Here is a 26,469-nt window from a genome sequence, read left to right on the forward strand (position 1 = left end):
CCGCCAATTCCATTGGTAGCAGGTTCCATATACCCACACCTTCCGAGTGAAAACCTTGCCCTCAAGTCCTGTTTAAATCTTCCCCCTCTCAATTTAAGTCCAAAGTTTCAGACCCCAACTTTGTAGAAAAGTCTATGGTCAACACCTTATCTACATCCCTCATGACTCTCAGAATCCTTTGCTCCAGGGAAAATGGTCCCAGCCTCTCCAGTCTTGCCTGGCCAAAACCCCCATTTCCATACTGTGTGATTCTGCGGCTAATGAGACGGAGGACATTCAGCCCATAAGGTCCCTGACAGCCCACACAGGCAATCCTATTCCTCCCCATTCCCATGGGAGCTACTCTCCCCACCGTTCCCATCAACTTTGCCCCTGCCCCCATCCCACCAGCTCACCCACAGAACAGGGGTAATTTATGGCTACCGATTCACCAACAGATCTGCACATCTGTGGGATATGAAACCAAGCCGCACCACCCAGGGGAACTCACACGGTCACAGGGAGAACCTGCAAACCCCACACAGACAGCGCTGGAGTTGGAATTGGACTGGGGTCTCTGGAGCCATGAGACAATAACCCCTCCCAATGTGCTGCCCTGCTCCCTGTCATCCTAACCCTCTCGTTCCCTCCCCGATCATCCGAACGATGGTATTGCTGACCTACCCAATGCACTGCTGTTATCCTAACCCTCTCCTTCCCTCCCCGATCATCCAAATGTTGGTCTTGCTGACCCACACCAGCCTTTGGGCTACGGAGGCCAGATCTGAACCATTCTCATCATTCTGCCGGCAAGCCCTCCGTGGCCTTAAGCGCTACACCTCTGCCTGTCTCTCTGCCACAGCCCACCGGGAACTAGTCAGAGATGGGGAATGGAGATAACGCTTAGGCATCTCAGTATAGGGGTCCATTACTAGCGGGGTCTCAGCAAGAATCAGAGAGCAAGGTGTAAGTCAGGCACTTCTGGGAGGGAACGCAGCGCGTGACCCCTGTCCCCCGTCTCCCAGCCCTACTGAGGGCAGGTACTCATGCACGCTGACACGTGTGCTGTAAAGCAGGAGGGAGGTCCTACAGGAACTGTTGGTGCTGTCACCATACCAGAACTCTCCATCGTCGCGAGGCAGCAACAAGCGTTCCCGGATCTGAGCGTCAACCCTGCTCCACTGCAAGGACCTGTTTGGTACAGAAAGACACATTGCATCAAGCGGGCCGTAATGAGTGGGGCGTCACAGCAGTGTAGTGGTTAGTGCAATGTTATTGCAGCTTGAGACGGTGCAGATTTCAGAGTTGAACCCCAGCACCGCCTGTAAGGAGTTTTATGTTCTCCCTTTGACCACGTGGATTTCCTCCGGGTTCTCCAGTTCCCGTCCACGGTCCAAAGGCGTTCCGGTCACGAGGTTAATTGTTCTGTGATGAGGCTAGGCTTAAACAGGTGGGTTGCTGGGTGATGCGGTTTGTTGGGCCGGAAGGGCCTGGTCCATTCCATCTCTCTAAACAGATACATAAATGAAACAACAGGGAACAGGCACTCCCAACAACAGTTGCACTTGTACGAAACACTGCTGAAACTGCACTGAGACCCAGAACTGTACAGCACAGGGACAGTCCCCTCGGCGCACAAAGTCTGGGCCAAACACAATGCCGAATGAAAATCATCCCCCTGCCCTCACATGGCTCGCGTCCCTCCATTGCCCACATACCCATACCCATACCCACGTGCCCATCCAAAAGCCACCTGAAAGCCTCCAGCACCACCAGCGGTAACCCGCCCCACACCCCCATCACTCGCTGCACAGTGTTGCCCCTCCCCCTAAAGGCCTGCCCTCCGATAATTGATATTTCCACCTTGGGGAAAAGATCCTGTCTCTCCCACCCACGTCCCTCACTATGTTATAAACCTCCACCGGGCTTCCGATTAGCCATCAAATGTCTCTGGGATCACGTGAGTGTCAGCCAAGCCTTGGCCAATCGAGGTCTTTCCCTCAGCCCTGAAACATGCCTTGTGGCACAACCTACTGTGTTCAGTTGTGATTGGTGTCGAGTTGGGAATGGTGCATCAGAGACTTCGAAGGATGTTGCCAGGACGTGAGGGACTGGATTACAGGGAGAAGTTGGACAGTCTGGGACTTTATTCCTTCGGTCATCGGAGACTGAGGTGATCTTATAGATGTGTGTACGATCATTAGGGTTACAATAGAGCATAGTCTTTTTCCCAGGGTTGGGAAATCAAGAACTAGAGGCAATGAGTTTAAATTGAATGGGGGGGGGGGGCGGCATTTCTTTAAGGACAACATTTTCACTGAGAAGTTGGTCAGTCCATGGAATGAGCTGTCAGAGGAAGTGGTTGGGACAGGTACATTAACAACATTTAAAAGTTGCTTGGATCATTACATGAATAGGAAGTTACTTGGATCGTTACATGAATAGGAAGTTACTTGGATCGTTACATGAATAGGAAGGCTTTAGAGGGATGTGTGCCGAACGTGGACAAATGAGACTAGCTTGGGTGAGATTATCAGTGGTCTGTTTTGAGCAGCGGCCCACCAGAGATCCGAAGCGTGAGGTGACAGCGCTCTCTCCGGTTCACCAATGGAGAAAATAAGGCTTCACCTTGCGGCAGTTTGGTGTTTGGAGCAGCAGTCAATCAGCGATTGGGATTGATTGGCAAGAACTAATTAAAATAAGGCAGGGGTAAGCGGAGTGGCCATGCAAGCTTCAATCAGAGGTAGTGAAAAAGCTGTAGGTAGATACCACCCCGTTTATTTATTGTTTTCCTTCTTTATTCTTGCTCAGTTAGGACAGTGGAGGTGCCAGGCAGCATAGTGGAACGCTCCGCTTCCAGTACCCCTGCCCTCACCTGCAAAAAGCTCATCCAGCCGCAGCGTCTGACACTCCGTGTGAAGGAGCTGGAGCCGGAACTGGATGAACTCCGAATCGTTTGGGAGGCTGACGGTGTGATAGATAGGACATATAGAAAGGTGATTACACCCAAGGTGCAGGAGTCAGGAAACTGGGTGACAATCAAGGGGTTAAACAGCCAGTGCAGAGTACCCCTGTGGCCATCCCCCTCATCAACAGCTATACCACTTTGGACACGATTGGGGAGGGATGCCCTAACAGAGGAAAGTCACAGTGGTCGGGTCTCTGGCACAGAGTCTGCCTCTGCGACTCAGGAGGGAAGGTGGAGGGGAGAGGAGGCGAGCTGTGGTGACAAGGGATTCAGTAGTTGGAGGAACAGACAGGAAGCTCTGTGGATGAGAACGAGATTCCCAGATGGTATGTTGCCTCCCAGGTGCCAGGGTCCGGGACATCTTGGATCGAGTCCTCAGCATTCTTAAGTGTGAGAGGGAACAACCAGAGGTCATGGTCCATGCAGGTACCAATGACACGGGTAGGACGAGTGAGAGGTTCTGCAAAGGGAGTTGGTGCTAAGTTAAAGGGCAGGACCTCCAGCGTTGTGCTCCAGATTGCTACCATGACTGTGGTGATATCACGTGTAATGACGTGTCAGAATGTGATTAGAAAGAGTTCTGAGCATGCGCAGAAATTTTAGAATGATCCAGAACATGGCTTGGTAAAAACGTGGTTTGGTTTTCTTACTGTAAATAAAAGTTCTAATTCTTCCTGAATATGATTCTTTATTGTTAACCCATGGTACGTACTAATACAAAGAACACAACAATGCCATGTGCAAGTGAGACTAAGACGAGGAAGACTATACAGTTAATACGTGTAGAAGGGAGGGCATCAGATTTTTGGATCATTGGGAAAGTGGGGTCTGTACAGAAGAGACTGTTTGCACCTGAACTGGGGCGGGGGGAGCGGGGGTGGTACTAATATCCTAGTGGGAAGATTTGCAAGTGCTGCACTGTGGAAAATTGTTACAGGGGGATGGGAATAGAGTGTCAGAACAGTTAGTGGAGAGGTTGTGGAGGCAGATGTTGGTAAGACCTAGGCAAAGTCAGAAATTAAAAGGTTCAGCATAGTGCAACTAATGTCCTGAGCTGTGTATATTTCAATGCAAGACGTATTGTAGGAAAGGCAGATGAGCTCGGGGCATGGACCAGCACATGGAATTGTGATTTGTAGCCAGGGGCATATCTACAGAAAATAGCGCCTATGTCAAGCACTGAAATTGTGCCCCCGTCCAAACATCTGACACCCATCTCTTAGATAACTTTACCATGATATCAGTTCAAAAATACAAGTCAAGCTCGTTAATCTTTTAATTAACAAATTATGGCACTACGTGAAAATTATAATTGCACCTTCCTTGCTTTCACTGATGCAAATTGGTCTTTGATGTGATCAAAGTCAATTGTTTCAGTTTCTTCTCTTTCTACACTTAGCAGAGCAAGATCACAGAGTCTGCCTTGACCCATGGAGGCTCTCAAATATGAAGGTATTAGTTTTAACTTGCTGAATGATCTCTCACAGCTGGTGATGGAAACTGCGATGGTTAGCATTATCTGAATAGCAATGCGAAGATTGGGGAAGACACTCTCATCTCCATAGTGAACAATAAATTCAAGAAGCCCTTCAGGTCTTGATATTCTCATGTTGACCTGCCTTGATAGCAACATTCCGCAATCCAGAATTTCTTCATATAGCTGCTGTCCATCAGCATCAGAGCTGTACAATGCGCCCAAATTTTTGCACTTCTTCTTTAGGTCGTTACTGTTGGTGCCGTAACACAGTCCCTCGACATCGAGAAGGAACCCAAACTTGGTGTCTGTGTCATGCAAGTGAGCGAACCTTTCGTCCATTTCTCTGTGAAGACGGTCGAGTGTTCCCTTCATGACTCTTTCCATCTCCTCCTTAGCTATTAACTCAGCGTGAAGTCTCTCGAGTTCTCATCAGCCATTCGTTTCTTTCGTCTCTGACATCTTTCAACTTCAATATTCCATTCTTGACAGAGATCGACTCCTTCTTTGAGTGACTCACTGACCAACACTTCTCTTTAATCATAACAATGATCTTGAAGGGCTTTCAAATCCAGGGCAGCAGCGTGGAAGTTCATGCCAGGACTCTGCAGCCTCTTTTGAATACAGTCAATGCGAATGAGTACTTTGTTCCAAAATCCTAGCAAAATCAGAAAATCGTAACTCAACATGCAGTTGTACAACTGCCTTGCGTCACTTCTTGTTTCACTGGTCTCGTTTTCATTGTCTATCATGTTCTGGAGAACTTGAAGTACCTCCTCAAGGTACTTGTTGATGAGCTTCACTGCTTCTGTCCTTGCAGTCCACCTGGTTTCGAACTCCGACTTAACAACCACAGGTGCGGCGTTTTTGAGTTTTTCCCAGCGCTGTGTTGAACGAGAGAAAAACATGTAGAGAGCTTCGATGGTTCCAAAAAACGTGACCATCATAGTATCCTGCTTGGCTGCATGTACACCCACCAAGGTGAGTGAGTGATTGTTGCGATTCACAAACACTGCCAGGTTGTTTTTCTCACTTATTCTTTGATGAACACCACTTCTGTGTCCAGCCATCACAGCAGCGTTGCGACTGACAATCTAGTAGCTCCATTTCATCCTTCTCTAGCTGTTTCAAGATGTCTTCAACCAAGCTCTCAGCATCCTTCCAGCTTATCTGGATAAAGCCAAGGAAGGATTCTCTAACACGGACTGTTTTCCTCTCAAAATCAACTTCCACATACCTCACTACTTCTGACACCTGCTCACGGTGTGCCTGATCAGGAGTCGAGTCGAACATGAGACCATAGTACTTGGCTTTACGAATGCTTCTCAGTAAACTCTGGTGAACAGTGGATGCCATCGTGTGGATGAATTCATTCTGGACACCCGGTGAAAGGCAGGATGTGGATCCAGGATGACTTTTCAAATGAGTGAGGCTTACTTTTATGACAGGGTCAAAGATGGCCAGTACTTTCAGTAAGCCAAGGAAATTTCTCACATTGGAGTCATCGTCTAGCTGAAGTGACTCCCTGTGTCCTCGCAAAGCCAGGTTCTGAGTCGCGAGGAATTTTATGCAGTGAAGGATTCTCTTCAAGGTATCACTCCACTTCTGCTTTTCCTTCTCAATCTGTGACTGAAATACCTCGTCAATAACTCCTCTGTTTCCAGCTAAATTTCTTTCCATTTCTTTCCACTGTGTGAAGCATTCCCGATGATTCTTGGCATTCTCAAGAACACTAATCCTTTCAGGTGCTTTCCACTGGTTGAATCCACTTTCCTGCTCCAAAGAGGATTGATGGTCTGACCAGGAATAGAGAAGACAACAGATACAAAATGCAGGCTTTTTAGAAGGGGAATAGACTAGCCATGAGTGAGTCACTTCCTCACCACGACCATTTCCTAATTTCCTCTTGAACCAAGTTTTGTTCATTGAGCAGCTATTTGTTTGTAGGAAAGGCCCCTCACTGTTCTGGAAGTACTTTGAGCCCAGCTTTATTATTTCTGTTCTCAGTGCGTCAGGCAGAATTGCATTCCCCGTATCCTTGTTGAACTTCAGAAGTCCAGTGTCATGCTGTTCAATCACTTCTGCTATGACAGTTCGAGGCTCTTTGACACCATCCAGTTCACTAGGTTCAGTGTCGTCAGGTTCAATCTTGTCAGGTAAAATCTTGTCAATAAATTTAACATCACCATCACCACCATCGTCTTCCCCTCCTGTCATGCCCACATTCTCTGTGGCAGCCTCACTTTTAATCTTGTCATACTTGGATTTATCTGACTTGACTTCCTCCTCAGCTTGTGACGCATTTGTACTTGATCCACCTTCGGATTCTAACAAACTTGTAGCAGGTGCAGGCGACTCCATGGAACGTGTTGAACTACTCGTTCCGGGCTATTCAAAGAAGGGCATAAAGAACTTGCTCGACTTCTTGGCTTCCTCCACCTCCAACTTTCGTCTCTTCCGTCCTTCAGCTCCACTTTCCTTCTTCTTCGTGAAGAAATGTTTCGTGGTCTTCTTACACAATGCTCTGAAATAAGGTCATCCTAGTGCTTCTCACCCATGATAATCAAAGACAGATCATACATCTGAAGAAAATTCATTTTTCACTATCAGAGGATGGCTGGTCTGACTTTAATAGAAACTGCTCAGTGGTGCCCCCCTTCAACTGGCGCCCAGGGCACGTGCCATACCTTAGATCAGCGGTCCCCAATCACCGGGCCGCGGACCAGTGCCGGGCCGCAAAGCAAGCGCTACCGGGCCGCAAGAAAACGATATGATTTGGCGATATGAGTCAGCTGCGCCTTTCCTCATTCCCTGTCACGCACTCTTAAGCTTGAACGCACGCAAGGTCATTACCCGCGCATCATCCATGTCAGCGCAGGAAGGAGATCAACTCCTCGAGCTTGCAAATGACGGCGGGCTGAAAAGTATGTTTGACATAACATCTCTGCTGGCATTCTGGATTAAAGTCAAGGCTAAATATCCTGAGATAGCCATGAAAGCACTGAAAACGTTGCTTCCATTTCCAACATATCTCTACAATGAATGCAATGAAAACTAAATTGCGGAATAGACTGACATAAGGAACCCCCTTCGAGTATCGCTGTCTCCCATCACCCCTCGATGGCACCGTCTTGTTGCAGGGAACAAGTATTCAGCCCAGGGCTCCCAATGATTCAGCGATATTGGTGTGTTGCAATGATTTTATATGTTCATACGAGGAAAATATGTGCTGTGTGTTTAATATCCAAACGTTACTTAAAATGTTATGATGCTATTCACTTATAAGTGACTTATATAACCATATAATAATTTCAGCATGGAAACAGGCGATCTCGGCCCTTCTAGTCCGTGCCGAACGCTACTCTCACCTATTCCCACCGACCTGCACTCAGCCCATAACCCTCCATTCCTTTCCTGTCCATATACCTATCCAATTTTTCTTTAAATGATAATATCGACCCTGCCTCTACCACTTCTACTGGAAGTTTATTCAACACTTACTTCAAGCTCCCCTGTCCTCCCCTGATAACTGACTTGTCACTATATTCATGAGAGGAAAATATGTACTGTGTGTTTAATATTAAATTCATTAGATAAACCCTTTTAGAAATGAAATTACCACTTATCACCTATATTCCAGTCATGATTAACACCCCCCCACGAACAGAATCACCAAAAACGAGTTGCAGAAAAAAAATCGGCACGTACACACATGCGCACTGGTGCCCACACAAGGCTTCATGGTCATTGTAGTCTTTCTCAAGGTAAACACAATGTATTTGACTGCTACTCTTGTCCGTTAGCAACCCTAACCCCCACCCCACCTCCCCGGGTTGGCCAGTCGGCAAGAATATTGTCAATAGTAAACTGGTCTGTGTTGCAAAAAAGGTTGGGGACCCCCGCCTTAGATATACCACTGGTTGTAGCCATTGTTAAGATTTGGTTGCAGGAGGGGCAGGACTGGCAGCTCAATATTCCAGGCACCTGTTGTTTTAGAGACGACAGAGCTGGAGGCATTAAAGGAGGGGGGTGGTGTCGGGGAAAATGTCACGGCAGTGTTCAGTCAGGACAAGCTGGAGAACTCATTTAGTGAAGCGCTCTGGGTGGAACTGAGAAATAAGAAAGGTATAAGCACGTTAATGGGGCTATATTATGGACTACCCAACGGTCCGCAGGGTTTAGGGGAACACATTTGTAAAGAGATTGCAGAATGCTGCAAGACACACAAGGTTGTTACGGTAGGTGATTTTAACTTTGCACATATTGACTGGGAATCCCATACTGTAGAAAGATTAGAGTGTTCAGAAAAGTTTCCTTAATCAGTACAGTACATAAATATCCCAGTGAGAGAGTGTGCAATACTTGATCTGCTATTAGGGAAAGAGACAGGGCAGGTGATAGACGTTTGTATACGGGAACATTTCACATCTAGTGATCATAATGCCACTTGTATCAAAGGGAATATATGAAAATGATAGGTCTCGTCTGAGACCTGCATCAGGAGACAGAGATAACGTTTCGGGCCAAGACCTTAATCGGGAAACAGAGATAACGTTTCGGGCCGAGACCCTGCATCAGGAAACAGAGATAACGTTTCGGGCCAAGACCCTGCATCAGGAAATAGAGATAACATTTCGGGCCGAGACCTTCATCGGGAGACAGAGATAACGTTTCGGGCTGAGACCCTCAATCAGGAGACAGAGATAACGTGTCGGGCCAAGACCCTGCATCAGGAGACAGAGATAACGTTTTGGGCCGAGACCCTCAATCAGGAGACAGAGATAATGTTTCGGGCTGAGACCCTCAATCAGGAGACAGAGATAACGTGTCGGGCCAAGACCCTGCATCAGGAGACAGAGATAACGTTTTGGGCCGAGACCCTCAATCAGGAGACAGAGATAACGTTTCGGGCCAAGACCCTGCATCAGGAGACAGAGATATCGTTTCGGGCCGAGACCCTGCATCAGGAGACAGAAATAACGTTTCGGGCTGAAACCCTCAATCAGGAGACAGAGATAACGTTTCGGGCCGAGACCCTGCATCAGGAGACAGAGATAACGTTTCGGGCCAAGACCCTGCATCAGGAGACAGAGATAACGTTTCGGGCCGAGACCCTGCAGCAGGTCCTAATGAAGGGTCTCAGCCTGAAACATCAACTGTTCTCTTTTCCACAGATGCGTCCTGGCCTGTGGAGTTACTCCAGCATTTTATGGGTGTTAAACTGGTTTACTGATCTAAAAAATATTATACTGGTTCAGACCAAAGTCTCATTGTCAGAACCGCAGGACATTGGAAACAACTACACTTTCAGTTGCAGGGTGGTCAGGGGAGAGGTGGATAGGACAAAGGGTGAGACCAGGGTTGCTGTGAGGATAATTTATACCGCTCATCCTGTCTCTGCGTTCATGAGGAGATGGGGGTAGAGGGATTGAGAAAAAGGGAAGGGAGACAGGTGTGCACGGGGGGGGATGTGGGCATGGGAAGGAAAGGTGGGAGAGGGGAGCGGGGTCGGGGAATGGGTGACGGGAGGGGAGGGAGAATGGAATCAGTCCAGTCTATTGTCACATGCACAGGCAGGGTGAGGTACAGCACAATGAAAACTTGCTCACAGCAGCATCACAGGTACAGGCTGTGGGTACAGGCGCACACAGAACACACAGTAAATGATACACAGCATCACAGGTACAGGCTGTGGGTACAGGCGCACACAGAACACACAGTAAATGATACACAGCATCACAGGTACAGGCGCACACAGAACTCACAGTCTATTATGTATACATTGTATATCACAGTGAAGTAAAAGACCGCACAAGACAAGCAATTAGTGCAAAAAGCAGACAGAATCAGAGAAAGGCTCGTGGTGTTCAGTTGCTAAGGTAGGTTTAGTGGGGTTCAGGTCGGTTCACAAATCTGATGGCTGTAGGGAAGTAGGTGGTGAAGGACATCAGGCCTCAGCAGCTCAGCTGCGCATCAAGGGCCATCTGTAGGGCAGGTCGGAGATAAGTGAATGTGTAAGGGTGTATGATCCTGGGCAATCGGACAGTCTGTGCTGATGGAGAGAACTCCGGAGCCAATACTGCAGATGGACTTTCCTGATACAGGTACCGCCCATTGGCAGAGCACTACGGAAGGACTTCAGCCGAAAACACGAACTCAGCTTCTCTCTCCACAGATACTGCTTGATCTGCTGAGATTTCCTAGCATTGTCTGTTTTTATCTCAGCTTTCCAGCATCTGCGGTTGTTTGATTGACATTATATTGTTGGTTGCAGCGATCACAGCAGGACCCATACCCGTGACAGGGACTTACGAAAGGACAATGCTGTCCAACCTCCACACACCTCCCCGCTAATGCAATGCTCACAACAACGGTTGCCAGTGATGGCATTATCCGGACTCACCCATCACTCCAGGCCTTGTTCCACTCCACATCGTTCCCCCACGGGTTCCTCACTCGCACCAGCTGCTCCATCTGGTTCTGGTACCTCACCTACCACACAACAAACGAGGATTCAGGATTCAGCAGGGGTGGGGGGGTGTTGGACGATATAAATACTATGCAAATAACTCCTGCCCCCTCCCACAGTAAACACTAACCCCCTCATTCTTCACTACCTGACATCCTCTCTCCTCAACTTCCCCATTCCTCCCTTGCAGCAACACATTCTCCCCCCTTCCCCTCACCACCACTCTCGTCTCCTTTCTACCCCAACCACTCTCACCTCCCCCACCCCTATACCCTCCCCTCACCTCCCCTCTCCCTCCACACCCTCCCCTCCCCCTCCACCCCACACCCTCACCTCCCCTCCCCCTCCACCCCACACCCTCGCCTCCCCTTTCGACCCCACACACCCTCACCTCCCCTCTCAACCCCACACACCCTCGCCTCCCAATACTCTGAGTAGGAGAGAGGGGAGAGTGGGGAAGTGAGGAAAGTCTCCCTCTCCTGTCCATCCTCGGCAGGCGACAGAGAGGGAATTACCTCCTCAGCTCCTGTGACCGAGTAGGCGTGGGTCATCACCAGTCCATCAGCTGTCTTTACCTCACCGGTTTTCTGGGTAGGAAACAAACAACAGACAATATCAGCTGTCAACAACAACCAGACTGGCCTGTTCATCTCCCTGGTTACCAGTGTGCCAACAACCAGACCAGCCCGTTCATCTCCCTGGTTACCAGTGTGCCAACAACCAGACCAGCCCGTTCATCTCCCTGGTTACCAGTGAGCCAACAACCAGACCGGCCTGTTCATCTCCCTGGTTACCAGTGTGCCAACAACCAGACCAGCCCGTTCATCTCCCTGGTTACCAGTGAGCCAACAACCAGACCGGCCTGTTCATCTCCCTGGTTACCAGTGTGCCAACAACCAGACCGGCCTGTTCATCTCCCTGGTTACCAGTGAGCCAACAACCAGACCGGCCTGTTCATCTCCCTGGTTACCAGTGAGCCAGGTGGTTCCAGTGTGGGAAAAGGCTCGGGTCACACCCAACCTGAGTTGAAGAGGTGCGGTTCCTCTACCAGGTGCCAGTGAAGGTTAGTGGACAACACACCAGTGTTTGGAATCATGCCTCATGCCAACAGAAGATGGCTTTAGTTGTTGAAAATCCTCAACCAACTACCTTCAATGACCGCTTTCCACCATTGAAACCTATTGAACAGTCAAAGGCCTAAATAGAGAGGGTGGAGAGAGGGTGTTTCCTATAGTGGGCGAGTCTAGGAGCAGGCGGCACACCCTCAGGATAGAAGAACATCCATTTCAAACAGATGATGAAGAATTTCTTTAGCCATTTAGCCACAGAGTTGTGAATCTGTGGAATTCTTTGCCACAGGCAGCTGTGGTGTCCAAGTCATTGGGTATATTTAAAATGGAGGTTGATGGGTTCTTGACTAATAAGGGTGTCAAAAGCTCCAGGGAGGAGCAGGAGGGTTGAGAATAGGATTGAGAGAGATAATAAATCAACCACGATGCAATGCTGAGTACACTCAATGGGCCAAATTGCCTAATTCTGTTCCAGTATCTTATGCTGTTATAAGGCCAGAAGAGGGGACATGTATTGAGAAGTGCACAATATTCCATTCCTATTCCAATGCAACAGGGCCCAGACAACGTTGAGACACACACTGAGGGCTGGGAAGGGCCATCTGAGGCACTAAAACTTCAAGTAACCACCCCCACAAGAAGCATACCAATCCCAATCAACAGCAGGACATCAGTACTCCGGGGGTCACCAGAAATAGTGGCCCCTAAGGCAGACAGAGGCCGGATGTCTTGTGGCAAGTGACACCCCAAGGCCTTCCTGCCATCTACAAGTTGGGAGTGAGAGAGACTTGGCTGCATGAGACACTCTCGATGCCTCTCAAAAAACACACCAGCATCCAGGAGAAGGCAGCCCACTCTACATGCTCATGTCCTGCATCTCCGGCACTGTGCCTACTGTGTGAACCTCAATTAGCTTTCCTGCTAATTTCCCTGTTCCCTTCTGCCCTGCCCTAGCACAGAAACACCTCAAAGGCCAAAAAGGCAGACAGCTCAGCAGACAAACCTGGGGGAATAACTTTCCCACCTCTGATTCAAGAGGCGATGGGTTCAAGTCCTGTCTCAGTCACTCACATGTAGAATGTAGAGCCGTACGACGCAGGCACCAACTCGTCAGCTCACTATGTTGTGTTAAACTAACCAAAATAATTCCTTCTGCTCACACAATGTCCATTTCCTTCAGTCTCTGCACATCTGTGAACCCCCAAGAGCCTCTTAAACAGACCGACTGTATTTGCCTCCACTACCATCTCAGGCACCCACCTCTCTGTGTGAGAAAAGCAACTTGTACTGCATATCCCTCTTGAACCTATCCCTGCTCGTGTTAAATGGATGCCCTCCAGTACAAGGCATTTCAACCAGGAGGTCAAAATACGGGCTACCTATTCTATCTCTGCCTCCTACAATTGTATAAATCTCTATCACTTTCAGGTCTCCTCCCACCTCCACTGCTTCAGAGGAATAAGCTAAACTTGTCCAAACTCTCGTCGTACGTGCACCTGAATCCAGACAGCGCCCTGGCAAACAGTGTAATGAAAAAATTTTTCAGACTGCATTCCTTGTACTTTGCCGATTCAGGAGCAAAAGGTATTAACAAACAAAGCGGAGTAAGGGTGTGGCCTTTTGGATCGCGTTGGAAGTAAAGAACAAGACTCATCAGGCAGCAGAGCAATAAGTGCCCACTCTTCACTGGGAAAGTTGTCACTTTAACGAGCTAACTCAGCCAAAGACAGGCTGACAAAGGAAAAACCACCCAAGCATGTAAATCGATTGAAGCAGGTCAGGAAGGGTGGGCAAGGCTTTAGAATTAGGATGCAGATTTTGTCCAAGTAAAGACCCTAATGGCTAAGGATTGGGGCTCTGGCAGATGGGAAGGAAGTATATGGTATGACCCCAACACTCGGTATGGTGGCAGTCCTGAGAATCTGCCGCTGAGGCCTGAGCAGGACTCTGCACCTGATAGCACAAGCCCAGTCCAGTAATGCTCCAGAATTAGAAGGCTACAACACCAGAAGGCAAGCAGACAACATAAGAGAGAAGAGTGATCAGGGTGTGGAAGACGGAGGAAAAGGGGGCCTACAGAATAAATATACTCAAAAGGTTGGGGAACACCTCGTTTCACGGTAATAAGGGGGTACAAAGTGGTACCATGACTGAATGGAAAAATACTTGGGTGGATATAAAAAGGGGCAGCCTTTTCATACTAGGTGGAATCTTCTCTGAGGCTGGATCGCGAGGAGAATGAGGGTGGGCAGAGGAGATAGAGATCCACCGTGGAAAAGACCACCATGGACGGTCCCAAGCCCAGCCGTGAAAGGGAGGGGGGCGTTGGGCTTGGGATGAGCAACTCCACCCCATAAGAACCCAGAGCTACGGGAATGTCAACACAAGCTCCAAAGACCTCATCCCTGGGAGAGGAAGGGTACACCAAGAAGATGGGCAACATCCGTGGACAACTTGAAAGACAGAGGACTCTGGCAAGCTACTGTCAGCAGCCTATGCCCCAGGAGGGGTAATGGGCTTAAAAAGAAGCAGAAAAGGCTGTTGGGCACATAAGGTTCCTCTCAGATGACTAATTTCATTGACTGGTTGATAATACCTATTTGTTCTTTCCTTATGGCATTATGTATTCTTCTTCCTATTTATAGTATTTTTATAACTATAATCTCCTTCAACCTGTAGCACTTGTACACTGCCTCCTCCATTTTGTGCATACATCCTGCTGCTGAATCAGCAATAAACAAAGAACTAAATTTCAAAATATATTTCTTACAAACATCTTCTGCACCCAGTCCAAAGTCTCTACATGGGACGACCAGAACTGATAATGCAAAACTCCTGATATAGTCTAGGCTGCAACATAGCTCCTGACTGGAGTAGTAAGACGTGTCACGTGCCTTCTTTATCCCCACCCTGTCGACCTGTACAACCATTTTCAGGCAGCTCTGGACTTTGACGCCAAGATCCCTCCGTACATCAATCCACTGCTGTGTGGGCTTTGGTGAGTGGGAGAATCCAGAGACCAAGGGGAACGGTATGGCTTTACGAACAGATTAAATTAGTTAAGGCAGGCATAGCAAGGAAAATAATGTGCAACAGATGCAGTACGTGGGAGTACAACGTCATGTGGTGTGGCCCAGGACAACAATGATTGCCCATAACAGGAAACATGTTATTAAACTAGAAAGAGTGCAGAAAAGATATGCCAGGATTTTGGCTGGACTTGGGGGCCTGAGTTACAAGGAGAAGATGGGTAGAGCAGCACTTTATTCCCTGGAATGTAGGAGATTGAGGGGTGATCTGACAGAGATATACAAGATCACGAGGGGCTTTTTCGCAGGGAGGGGTTGCTAATAACAAGAGGGCATAAGCTTAAGGTCAGAGGTGAGAGATTTAAAAGGAACATCGGGAGCAGCTTCAGCAGATTTAGAATGAGCCATCAGACATAATGGTCGAGGCAGGCACGTCAGCAATGTTTAAAAGCCATTTAGGTAAGTACCTGGATAGGAGAGGTTTAGAGGATTATGGGCCAAATGCAGGCAGATGGGAGTTCTCACGGACAGTTTGGACAAGTTGGGCTGAATGGCCTGTTTCTGCGTATGACTGACTCGGTGATCACTTCTGCAGCTTGTTTAACTTTGGCTTAGGGTTAATGAGTTGGAGCCTGAACTTCAAACTGGCCAGTGGTGCAGTGGTATTCACACCGGACTTCGAGGGCAAGAGGTCCCCAGTTCAAATCCGGCCAGCTCCTTGCAGGCTTTCCATTCGCGCTGAGCTGAGTGTCGAGCTGGCAACTCAACCTCGTAAAGAGACAGACAAAATGCTAAAGAAATGGCAAAGTTGTTGCCCAATGGGGAAGGACATGCCTGAATTTCAATCACTACAGTGCACCAGTGACGGTTGCTCGCAGCCATTCCTCCAGGAGACCGGTACATCCCTGGATCACTGTAGAAGATTATAGGGGGCATTCAACACAAGCAGCCGGTGGGGCGGGGGGAGGGGTTGAACCTCTGCTCTGGTGACGCCCATCTGTTACACCATGGAACACCATGCACAGGTCTCATCGCCGTCCCAAAGGAAGGTGTACAGTACCTGCGACAGATCAGGAGGCACAGGGATTCTTGGGACGACTCCCACAGTGGGGCTACGTTCTCTGAGGTGGGGTTGAAGACACTGGGAATGTACTGCATGGAGTTTTGAAGAACAGAAGGTGATCTGATTGAAACTCAGAATGGGATGTGGAGTGACTTGTGGAATATCTGGAACCAAGGAGTGAGATGTGACGAGACATCTTCCCCCAAGGGTGATGAATCTCTGGAATTCTCTGTCCAGAGGCTGTGGAGTGAGTGTCTGTCTCAAAGGATTGAGGGAATGTGGAGTTGGTGCAGGGAATGGGCATTGAAGTAAAAGTTCAGTCATGACCTTTCTGAATGGGCAGCAGAACTCGGCCGCTTCCAGTGCCCAGCGGAAACAATTCAGGGGCACGTGTTAACCCAAGGTCAGCAGCCTGCAGGCAATTCAAGGGCACGATTCTGGGTGGCATCCCAGTACTCCAGAGAACAGCTCAACCCCAGCCCTCCCTCTCAACACAGATGACCTGGACTTTGGTGCACTGTTGCTTTGTGGGATCTTGTTATGCCTGGGTGGCCTGCCTCTCCTCACCCATCCCCCACAACTGTGTTGGTACAAACTGCACAGGCACAGTAAAGGGTGAAAGAAAGCACTACAGTCATCCTGCCTTGGCCGGGGCTCAGCCCTCCCTGGGCAGGAACCGGTGACGTGTCTCACCATAGCTGAGGTACTACAGCCCACGAAGGAACCCAGGTCGATGGCCCTCTTCAGCATCTTCCAGAGATTGGGGGGTGAGCTCTTCAGTGAGATCTCCATCTTAATCCCTCCACTGAAGTCCACCATGGCCTCTGCGATTTGTCCCATTTGCAGATCTCCATAGGATCCGTACAGCCTGTGAGGCACAAAGACAACAGAGTTGTAATCACCACCGTTCAATGGTACCGGATGGCGAAGCCACTGCTTCACAGCTCCAGAGACTGACGTTGATCCTGACCTCTGAATGGAGTTCTGCACCCCCCCCCCCATTTCCCCCAGGCCTTTTGGTTTCCTCGCACATTCCAAAGATCCAGGTTAATTGGTGTGTGGCTGAGGGAGAGAATCTAGGGGCAGTTGATAGGAGTGTGGGGGAATAAAATAGGATTGGTGGAAATGGTGTAATGCCTTGGCTAAAATTTTTACTGCTATACTGTAGATATTTCATTTCAGCAGTTCTGTAAGAGCAGTTTGTTCTGCTTTCAGCCTGTTTCGGTTTGCGCTAAAGATAAGGAGCTATGTTGTTCAACTTAGTAATGTTGTGTCAGCCAATCAGGATGGTGAAATTCGGAGATGATTCTAGAGAACACTGGCCGGAGAGGTTTTCGTGGTGGACACTGGTGTGGGTTGGGGTCTTTTTGGTGGGAGCTGGGAGAAGACAGGAGGGAAGATAGCTGAGGATGCCATCCCTGTTGTAGAAGGTGCTTTGTGCAGATGAATGATTTCGAGGAGAAAGGACCAATACTCCCGTGGGAGACCATTTTGTCCAAGGTGGAATTCAAACGACATATGGAAGGCAGTGTGTGCTTTCACACACACCGTGGGTCCAGTGCGTCAGCTAAAGACAACTTCAAGATTAGCTCCAACTTATGTCCACACTTGGACTGGGTTAACTGTAATGGGCCCTTTTTATTCTTTTCCTTTTCTTACTAACTATTCAATAAAGCTGAAATTTGTAAACATACTTTCTTTATAATTTACAACCGTATGCAGGGTACGGTCTGCTATTTCTTGTTGACGGGCAATTGCATGGGGACAGTATTCACACCGATCGGGGTTCGGGTGGGTGAGATATCCTGACTTCCCGGTTTCGGTGGGACCCAAGTCATACTGACTGTAGACATACGGAGTTTGAGAAAGGTGGTTTTCTCACCACTGAGTCCAGTGGCTGTTAGTGAGGGGTTAATGAGCTTCACCTCTACAGACACCTGGTAAAAAAGGTGTTTCAGTGAGGAATGTTTAAAGGAGATTAGCTGCCTGGAATGAGCTGTCAGGAGCCATGGCAGAAGTTGATACAACAGAAGTGTTTTGGCAGGCACATGAAAATGCAAGGAATGAAGGGATAGGGATTTAGATTAATTCAGCAACGTGTTCAGCACAAGTATGATGGGCTGAAGGGCCTGTTCCTGTGCTGTACTATTCTCGTGTGAGAGGGTGGGTGATGGTTGGCACGGGCAGTGGAGCAAAGGGCCTCTGTCCATGCCGTAGCTCTCCAAGAACCCAGGGCTTCATCAAACTGCTACTGAGACAACAGCCATGAACCTAACATTCACCAGCGACCTGACTCCAGAGATTATCTTTGGATGTGGGCAAGGGAATCACTGGCCCATGAGTGGAATTGGGGGCAGATCCCAGTCACTCCTTGAGGAAGTTCTCCACGTTTTAGGAACCGTAGCTTGTACTCAGGTGTGTGAGGAGGGCTTGTGGGGTCTGAGACGGCAGATGGTTGGGAATGGGCGAGGGGTATGGGGTGGGTGATGTGGGTATGGGTGGAAAGGTGGGAATGGGGGGGTGGGGGGGGGAGCAGGTGGAAAGGACCGGTGGGGGCAGATGTGATTGGGATCACAATACCTGCCACACGTGTTGTGATGATAACAAGGACTGCCAGGGTGGAGAGTGGAAATTGGACAGGGAATGGCCAGGAACGACTGCCTATGGGAATGCCTGCTGACGGTTCAAGGGGTTACAAAGCAGGTGGGTTTACAAAGGATGGGGCAGGTAGAGGGGGTGGCAAGAGACTGTGCCCAGGGAAGGCAAATTGGGTGGTCCAACAGCTAATTGTAGAATTAGTTCTCCCACTGTCCGGTGTCCCCTCACCCACCTAGTGGCCCAAACAACCCCACCCCCACCAGTAACCCCTCCCATAGCCATTGGCACTGCCCCCCCCCCATCAAGCAACTCCTCCCCCACCCAGGAACCTACCCCCACCGCCCCACGACTCCTCCCACACAGAAGTTTCTTCCCCATCGCCCCGTAACGCCTTCCTTACTTGGCATAGGCCTTTTCGAGGAGGGCACACCAGAACTCGTTCCTGTCACATGAACTGACGAAGATCAGCTGGTTGTTGTCGGTGGGGAGACGGTCATCAACGACAACTTCCACCCAGTCACCAAAATGCCAGAACTGTTAGGACAGCAGAGGTCACACACGAGGGGAGGGGAAGCTGAAAGAACATCACCTCCCACACCCCCCCAGCATCCCTCCCTCTGGCAGGGTGACAGGGGAAATCTCCACCTCACTCCCCCTACCCACCCTGGTGTCAACATTGTCAGGCAGAACGCACTACCGCTCCTCAGCCCCCACCTGTCAGCCTGACCCTCAGGCATGGGACGCGCCCCTGCCCCTCCTCCATAGGTCCAGCCCCTACCCCCAGGGGAGATTCCCACTCCAGGCTCCTATCAGGGGGCCATTAGTGAGTGGAGGGAGACACAGAGGCAGCAGGCGCTGGGACCTGGAGCTGCTCAGGAGACATTGGAGATTTCTACCCTGCTGTTGGCCCATCTCCTTCCACAGCTCCTGTCTGGCCCACTGAGGCCCCCAGCATCTTGTGTGGGGCTGTTAATAACTGGCTGGCCCCACACTTTTGGTCATGCAGTCAGCTCACAAACTGTGTGCCAGAGACTCACGATCGTCCTTCTCCCTGCTTGCTTGAGTCACCCGAGACAAGCAGCAGCACAGCAGAGATGGAGGAGGCCACTATCCAGTCCGCTGAGAGTGTGCTGGGCCCTGCCAACACCACTGAGGGTGTGCTGGGCCCTGCCAACAGCCACTGAAGGTGTACTGGGCCCTGCCAACAGCCACTGAGAGTGTGCTGGGCCCTGCCAACACCACTGAGGGTGTGCTGGGCCCTGCCAACACCACTGAGGGTGTACTGGGCCCTGCCAGCAGCCACTGAGGGTGTGCTGGGCCCTGCCAACAGCCACTGAGGGTGTACTGGGCCCTGCCAACAGCCACTGAGGGTGTGCTGGGCCCTGCCAACAGCCACTGAGGGTGTGCTGGGCCCTGCCAGCAGCCACTGAGTGATGCGTGGAGGGATCTCGGCTGTCCCAGTGCACAAATCACACAAACCTGCAGGCAGGTCCAACCAGTGGTGTGGAAGGTAATAGGCATTTTGTTCTTTACTGAATAGGGAAATACTGTTACAGCTGTACAAGTGCAAACAGAGTTTGTCTCCTTATTTCAGGATAAACACAGTAACATTGGACAGTCCAAACAGGATTCACCAGGCTAATTCCTGGGATGAGAGGGAAGTATCACATTAAACTTATATCCTCTGGCTTTAGACCACACCCTTATTTTGTGAAACAGACTGTGACCATCTATCCTATCTGTAGCATTTGTGATTTCACAATTTCACACACTTCTGAAGGTGGTTCTTCAGCATCCTGCAGCCACAGCCTAACCAGTACTCTCTCCTTGTAACTCAAACCTTCCAGACATCCTCGTGAACCTTTTCGGCACATTTTTCAACTTAACGGCATCCTTCCTATAGCTGGGTGACCAGACCGGACTGGGGCACAATAATCCAAGGGCAGTCTTGTTATCGTTTGACACAGTTTTAGTCGCTCTCCTCTCCAAACAGGTCTCCAAATGTCAAGGTATATAGGCATTTCTGTTCCATAACCACTGTCCCTATAGCAACCAGTCTAAATTCTTCACCTTTGGCCATGTTTGAAAACCTGCTGTATGCCAACTCCATTGCTGAGGCACCCAGCTTATTGAATCCACCTGGTGATTGTATTCAACACAAAGCTGTGTTTGGAACTGTGGAGTTAAGTGATAAAGTGTAAGGAATCAAATTCAGGCCTTTTTTTTAAAATCAAATTTGAAGGAGTCCAGCCATGTAAAGTAAGCAATCAAACTGCATTGCAATATCATTTGCCAAGGCAACCATTCACCTCCAACGATCACAAAAGAGGAGGCTGTTCTGCTGCTCAACTTGGTCAAACAAAACAAGGAAACAGGAGCAGGAGTAGGCCACTCGGCCCTTCAAATCTGTCCCAACATTCAAAATGATGACAGCTGATCAATGCTGTTCTCAACTCCTCTTTTGTGCAAGTTCCTTGTTCCTTGTTCTTTCAGATCCAGAGAATTCCAGAAATTCACCACCCTCAGTGAGAATTTGCTACACATCCCAGTTTTAAATGACTGGCCGTCTATCTTGTATCTCTATCACTCTGTTCATGATTCTTAATGTTCATTTATCCTTAAGATTTTCTAAAACTCAGGAAGGTCCTCCCCATTCTTCTACACTCCAAGCAATGCAGACCCTGATAGGACCGATCAGATCAGATCTCCACCACAGCATCCCTCATTTCCCCTTCTGCTCAATAGAACAGCTACCATTCCCAGGAGGGTGGGTGCACCCGGAGGCTGCACTCATCCGAGCAAGGGAGGGTGAGGGGAGTGAGGTTACAAAGGGGAGGTGAGGGGAGTGAGGTTACAAAGGGGAGGTGAGGGGAGTGAGGTTACAAGGGAGAGTGAGGGGAGTGAGGTTACAAAGGGGAGGTGAAGGGAGTGAGGTTACAAAGGGGAGGTGAGGGGAGTGAGGTTACAAGGGGGGATGAGGGGAGTGAGGTTACAAGGGGGGATGAGGGGAGTGAGGTTACAAAGGGGAGGTGAGGGGAGTGAGGTTACAAGGGGGGATGAGGGGAGTGAGGTTACAAGGGGAGGTGAGGGGAGTGAGGTTACAAAGGGGAGGTGAGGGGAGTGAGGTTACAAGGGGTGATGAGGGGAGTGAGGTTACAAGGGGGGATGAGTGGAGTGAGGTTACAAAGGGGAGGTGAGGGGAGTGAGGTTACAAGGGGGGATGAGGGGAGTGAGGTTACAAGGGGGGATGAGGGGAGTGAGGTTACAAAGGGGAGGTGAGGGGAGTGAGGTTACAAAGGGGAGGTGAGGGGAGTGAGGTTACAAGGGGTGATGAGGGGAGTGAGGTTACAAGGGGGGATGAGGGGAGTGAGGTTACAAAGGGGAGGTGAGGGGAGTGAGGTTACAAGGGGGATGAGGGGAGTGAGATTACAAGGGGGGATGAGGGGAGTGAGGTTACAAGGGGAGGTGAGGGGAGTGAGGTTACAAGGGGGGATGAGGGGAGTGAGGTTACAAAGGGGAGGTGAGGGGAGTGAGGTTACAAGGGAGGGTGAGGGGAGTGAGGTTACAAGGGGGGATGAGGGGAGTGAGGTTACAAGGGGGGATGAGGGGAGTGAGGTTACAAGGGGAGGTGAGGGGAGTGAGGTTACAAAGGGGAGGTGAGGGGAGTGAGGTTACAAGGGGTGATGAGGGGAGTGAGGTTACAAGGGGGGATGAGGGGAGTGAGGTTACAAAGGGGAGGTGAGGGGAGTGAGGTTACAAGGGGGGATGAGGGGAGTGAGATTACAAGGGGGGATGAGGGGAGTGAGGTTACAAGGGGGGCTGAGGGGAGTGAGGTTACAAGGGGGGATGAGGGGAGTGAGGTTACAAAGGGGAGGTAAGGGGAGTGAGGTTACAAAGGGGAGGTGAGGGGAGTGAGGTTACAAGGGAGGGTGAGGGGAGTGAGGTTACAAGGGGGGATGAGGGGAGTGAGGTTACAAGGGGGGATGAGGGGAGTGAGGTTACAAGGGGAGGTGAGGGGAGTGAGGTTACAAAGGGGAGGTGAGGGGAGTGAGGTTACAAGGGGTGATGAGGGGAGTGAGGTTACAAGGGGGGATGAGGGGAGTGAGGTTACAAAGGGGAGGTGAGGGGAGTGAGGTTACAAGGGGGGATGAGGGGAGTGAGATTACAAGGGGGGATGAGGGGAGTGAGGTTACAAGGGGAGGTGAGGGGAGTGAGGTTACAAGGGGGGATGAGGGGAGTGAGGTTACAAAGGGGAGGTGAGGGGAGTGAGGTTACAAGGGAGGGTGAGGGGAGTGAGGTTACAAGGGGGGATGAGGGGAGTGAGGTTACAAGGGGGGATGAGGGGAGTGAGGTTACAAGGGGAGGTGAGGGGAGTGAGGTTACAAGGGGGGATGAGGGGAGTGAGGTTACAAGGGGTGATGAGGGGAGTGAGGTTACAAGGGGGGATGAGGGGAGTGAGGTTACAAAGGGGAGGTGAGGGGAGTGAGGTTACAAGGGGGGATGAGGGGAGTGAGGTTACAAGGGGGGATGAGGGGAGTGAGGTTACAAGAAACAGGAAAGAGGTAGACCACGCAGCCTCTACAGCCTGCGCTACCATGGTAACCCATGCCTCCTCATCCAATCTCCCACAACCCTCAGTTCCCCCTTCCCTTAGAAAATAGTTATCCCTCAGTTTTCCAGGGTTGGATCCTAACACTCACAACCTTTGGGAGAGTAGCTTCTCCCTCACAATCCTAACTGAACACCCCTTCTTCTGAAACAAAGCCCCTGGTCCCAGATGCTCTTTTAAGGGAAAAACCTCATGTGGATGAACAGACAAGACACTGCAGGGGCTATGATCTGAAGCAGGTTAGAAGATCGGAGAGATCTCATACAATGCTGGGAACCTGGAGGGTGGGTGAATTAAAGATACTCTGTGGATGTCAGGAACATGAAGAACTTCTGGCTGAAGGAATGGTTCCAAGTGAGGGTAAGGAGGAACCCCGGACCACTCCATGTTTTGTAAAGCAAGGCTGGAGAGATGGGAGACAAAACACATAACCTGGCTGGGCCTCATTTTAAACTTCTCAAAAATCTATGTCAGTATAGATCCTAACCCCATGTCCCTAATCCTATAAACCTAACTTCATGACCCTAACACCAAAACAGTAACCCCGTATCCTTAACCAATAACTCCACAACCCTAACCTCATATCCCCAACCCCACTTCCCTAAACCACTGATATCCTTCACCGCTTTTCATCTCCTAAACTCCAACAAGTATGGATCCAATCTGTCTGACCTTACCCAGCAGGACAGAACTCCCCAGCTCCAAGCTGGTGCCTTGCCAGTGAAGGAAACCCTCTGCTGTTGAGGGCAAGTCATATTAACCACGCCACACCCCAGGGAAGCACCAGGCAATGCAAGGAGAGTCTAAATCACAGACCCTGAGAGATGGACTTCAGATTGGCCAGTTTCATTAAACACTGTGTTGGCCAAACAGAGACAAGTGACTGATGTCAACTGGAGGACCAATCAGCAGGTGCATCATGTAAAGTTCAGCACTGACCCGGAAGCGGAAGATGCCGCAGTATTCCCTCTGGAAGTTCTGGCCTGGGGGAACGACGTGGTCGAAGAGTTCCCGTTGCATAGTGAGCGAAGCGAGGGCAGCCAGGAACCAGCAGTTTCCTGGGGGACAGCGCAAAGGGAGAGGGCATCAGAGATCAGAGTGTGCTCATGCAGGGTATAACACAGGTCATATCGTCCCTACACACGCAGCGGGAGGGCATCTGTCCCAGAGCACAAACAGACAGGGTGTAATACAGGTTATATGGAACTGGGCATGCCTTGGTAATATGGGGGAGCTGGGTGGTAATGTGGGTATGTGTTTTGTGCTACAATGCATGGGGAGCAGTGTAGAGAGCCCTGGCTGCAATGTATGGAGACTCTGGGTTATAATCACGAAACAGTGATTATAATGTACAGGAAGTCTGGGTCACAATGGGCAAGGAACTTGGGTCATAAACACGCCAGGGAGGTCTTGGTTATAACGTCCAGGAAGTCTGCATTACAAGGTACTGGAGGCCTTGCTATGATGTATGGGTTGTGGTGTAAACGGGGGCTGTGTTATAACCCAGAGAAACTCCACGTCCCAGTTATTGAACCACGACTGGAACTTACCCACTTTTCCTTGACACACATCAAAACGACTGGCCCCTCCCACAAAAAACTGGGGTTTCGAATGGATTTCCTGGAAAAAAAAGGAGAGATTTCATTAGGAGTGAAGGGTACACGATAAGGAAATATAGCACAGTGTCATTGTGTGGGGATCTCAGTTTTCACATGCCAGGCATTGCTAAGGACCTGACATTTATTGGCCAACCCAAAGAATTCCTGAGCAGTAAACAACAGGAATTCTGCGAAGGGTCTCGGCCTGAAACGTCGACTGCGGAGTCCTGACGAAGGGTCTCGGCCTGAAACGTCGACTGCGCCTCTTCCTATAGATGCTGCTTGGCCTGCTGCGTTCACCAGCAACTTTGATGTGAATTCCTGAGCAGGATTGCTGGCAAGAATGTAAGAAGATTTATGAGAGACATTACCAGGACTTGAGGGACTTAGTTACAGGAAGAGGTTAGGCAGGTTGGTTCTTTATTCCTTGGAGCGTAGAAGGCTGAGGGGTGACCTTATAGGTGGGTATAAAATTATGGGGGGCATAGAGGTCGTATGTTTAAAGTGAAGGAGGAAAGATTTAAATGGGATGAGGGGCAACGTCTCCATACAGGAGGTGGTGGGTAGATGGAACGAGCTGCCAGGGGAAGGGGTTGAAGCAAGTACAACATTTGGACAGGTACAGTACCTGGATAGGAAAGGCTCAGGGGAAATGGGACTATCTTAGATGGACATTTTAGTCAACATGGAAGAGTCAGACCAAAGGCCTGTTTCCATGCTGTGAGACTCAGTGACTCGACAGCTCATCGGAACATGTCTGAGGCCCCCAGGGGTTAACCAAGCTGGAGCTCTGGAACCACACAGAGGCTAAACTGGCAGCAACAGGATTTGCTGATGGAATTTAAAGACAATTTTGTAGCTTTTCTGATATTTATTAGAAGCGCTGTTTATGCAGGGCCCTTAGTTTTATTAAGGATCCCACCCATCCATCCAGCATCCTCTTTCACTTTCTACCTTTAGACAGGAAAGTCTGATGCATAAAAAGAAGAGCAGTCAGGAGGAGCAACAGTTTCTTCCCCAGGACATGAGGCTTCTGGACTCCCGGCTGCATCGTACTCGAAGTGTCACTAGTTAATCTGTTCCATACTTTACAATGTTTAATATTAATGCCCTTTAGTTTGTTATTTATGTGTGATTCGTCTGTAGATTTTATCCTTGCCTAAGTTGTGGTGTGTATACTACTGTGCCTTACATCCTGGTTCAGAGAAACGCTGTCTCGTTTTTATATACATTATATGGTTATATACGTTACATATATGTACACAGTTAAATGACAATAGACTTGACTTTTTACTAACCCAGATAACGAATGTAATTTCTAGTCCAGTAGTACCTATGACTCTATCACCATCACTGTGCCCTTTCTGTAGCATTGAATCGTTCCCGTCCAGAAGGCTGTTTGGCCCATCAGTTCTGTGCTGGCCCTAGTAAAGTAATCCACATATACCTCAAGCACTAGGTGTACACACCCTGCTTCCCACACCTGTGTGGGCTTCCGCAGTTGAATGTTTAAGCAACGGCAGCAGGCTCACTCCAGGCCCAGCAGCCAGGTTTTGACACTATTCCATGGTGAAAGGCAGAATAATCAGCCCAGCAATGCCTAGTCCCGGTT

General features: G+C 49.6%; 1 protein-coding gene across 1 annotated transcript in view; it reads right to left on the reverse strand.

The window, feature by feature from the left end:
* LOC134359369 (calpain-8-like) overlaps positions 1-26,469 on the reverse strand; it is a 147,395-nt gene that overhangs the window by 108,942 nt on the left and 11,984 nt on the right. Inside the window, exons 2-8 of the mRNA XM_063072506.1 lie at positions 24,810-24,879; positions 24,199-24,317; positions 19,051-19,184; positions 16,746-16,920; positions 11,406-11,477; positions 10,825-10,913; positions 1,096-1,170 (exon numbers count right to left, since the gene is read on the reverse strand). Coding sequence (XP_062928576.1) covers positions 1,096-1,170; positions 10,825-10,913; positions 11,406-11,477; positions 16,746-16,920; positions 19,051-19,184; positions 24,199-24,317; positions 24,810-24,879 — 734 coding nt within the window. The remainder of the gene's footprint in view (positions 1-1,095; positions 1,171-10,824; positions 10,914-11,405; positions 11,478-16,745; positions 16,921-19,050; positions 19,185-24,198; positions 24,318-24,809; positions 24,880-26,469) is intronic.

The sequence above is a fragment of the Mobula hypostoma genome, chromosome 2 (genome assembly GCF_963921235.1).
Source record: "Mobula hypostoma chromosome 2, sMobHyp1.1, whole genome shotgun sequence".
In the NCBI taxonomy this organism is placed as follows: domain Eukaryota; kingdom Metazoa; phylum Chordata; class Chondrichthyes; order Myliobatiformes; family Myliobatidae; genus Mobula; species Mobula hypostoma.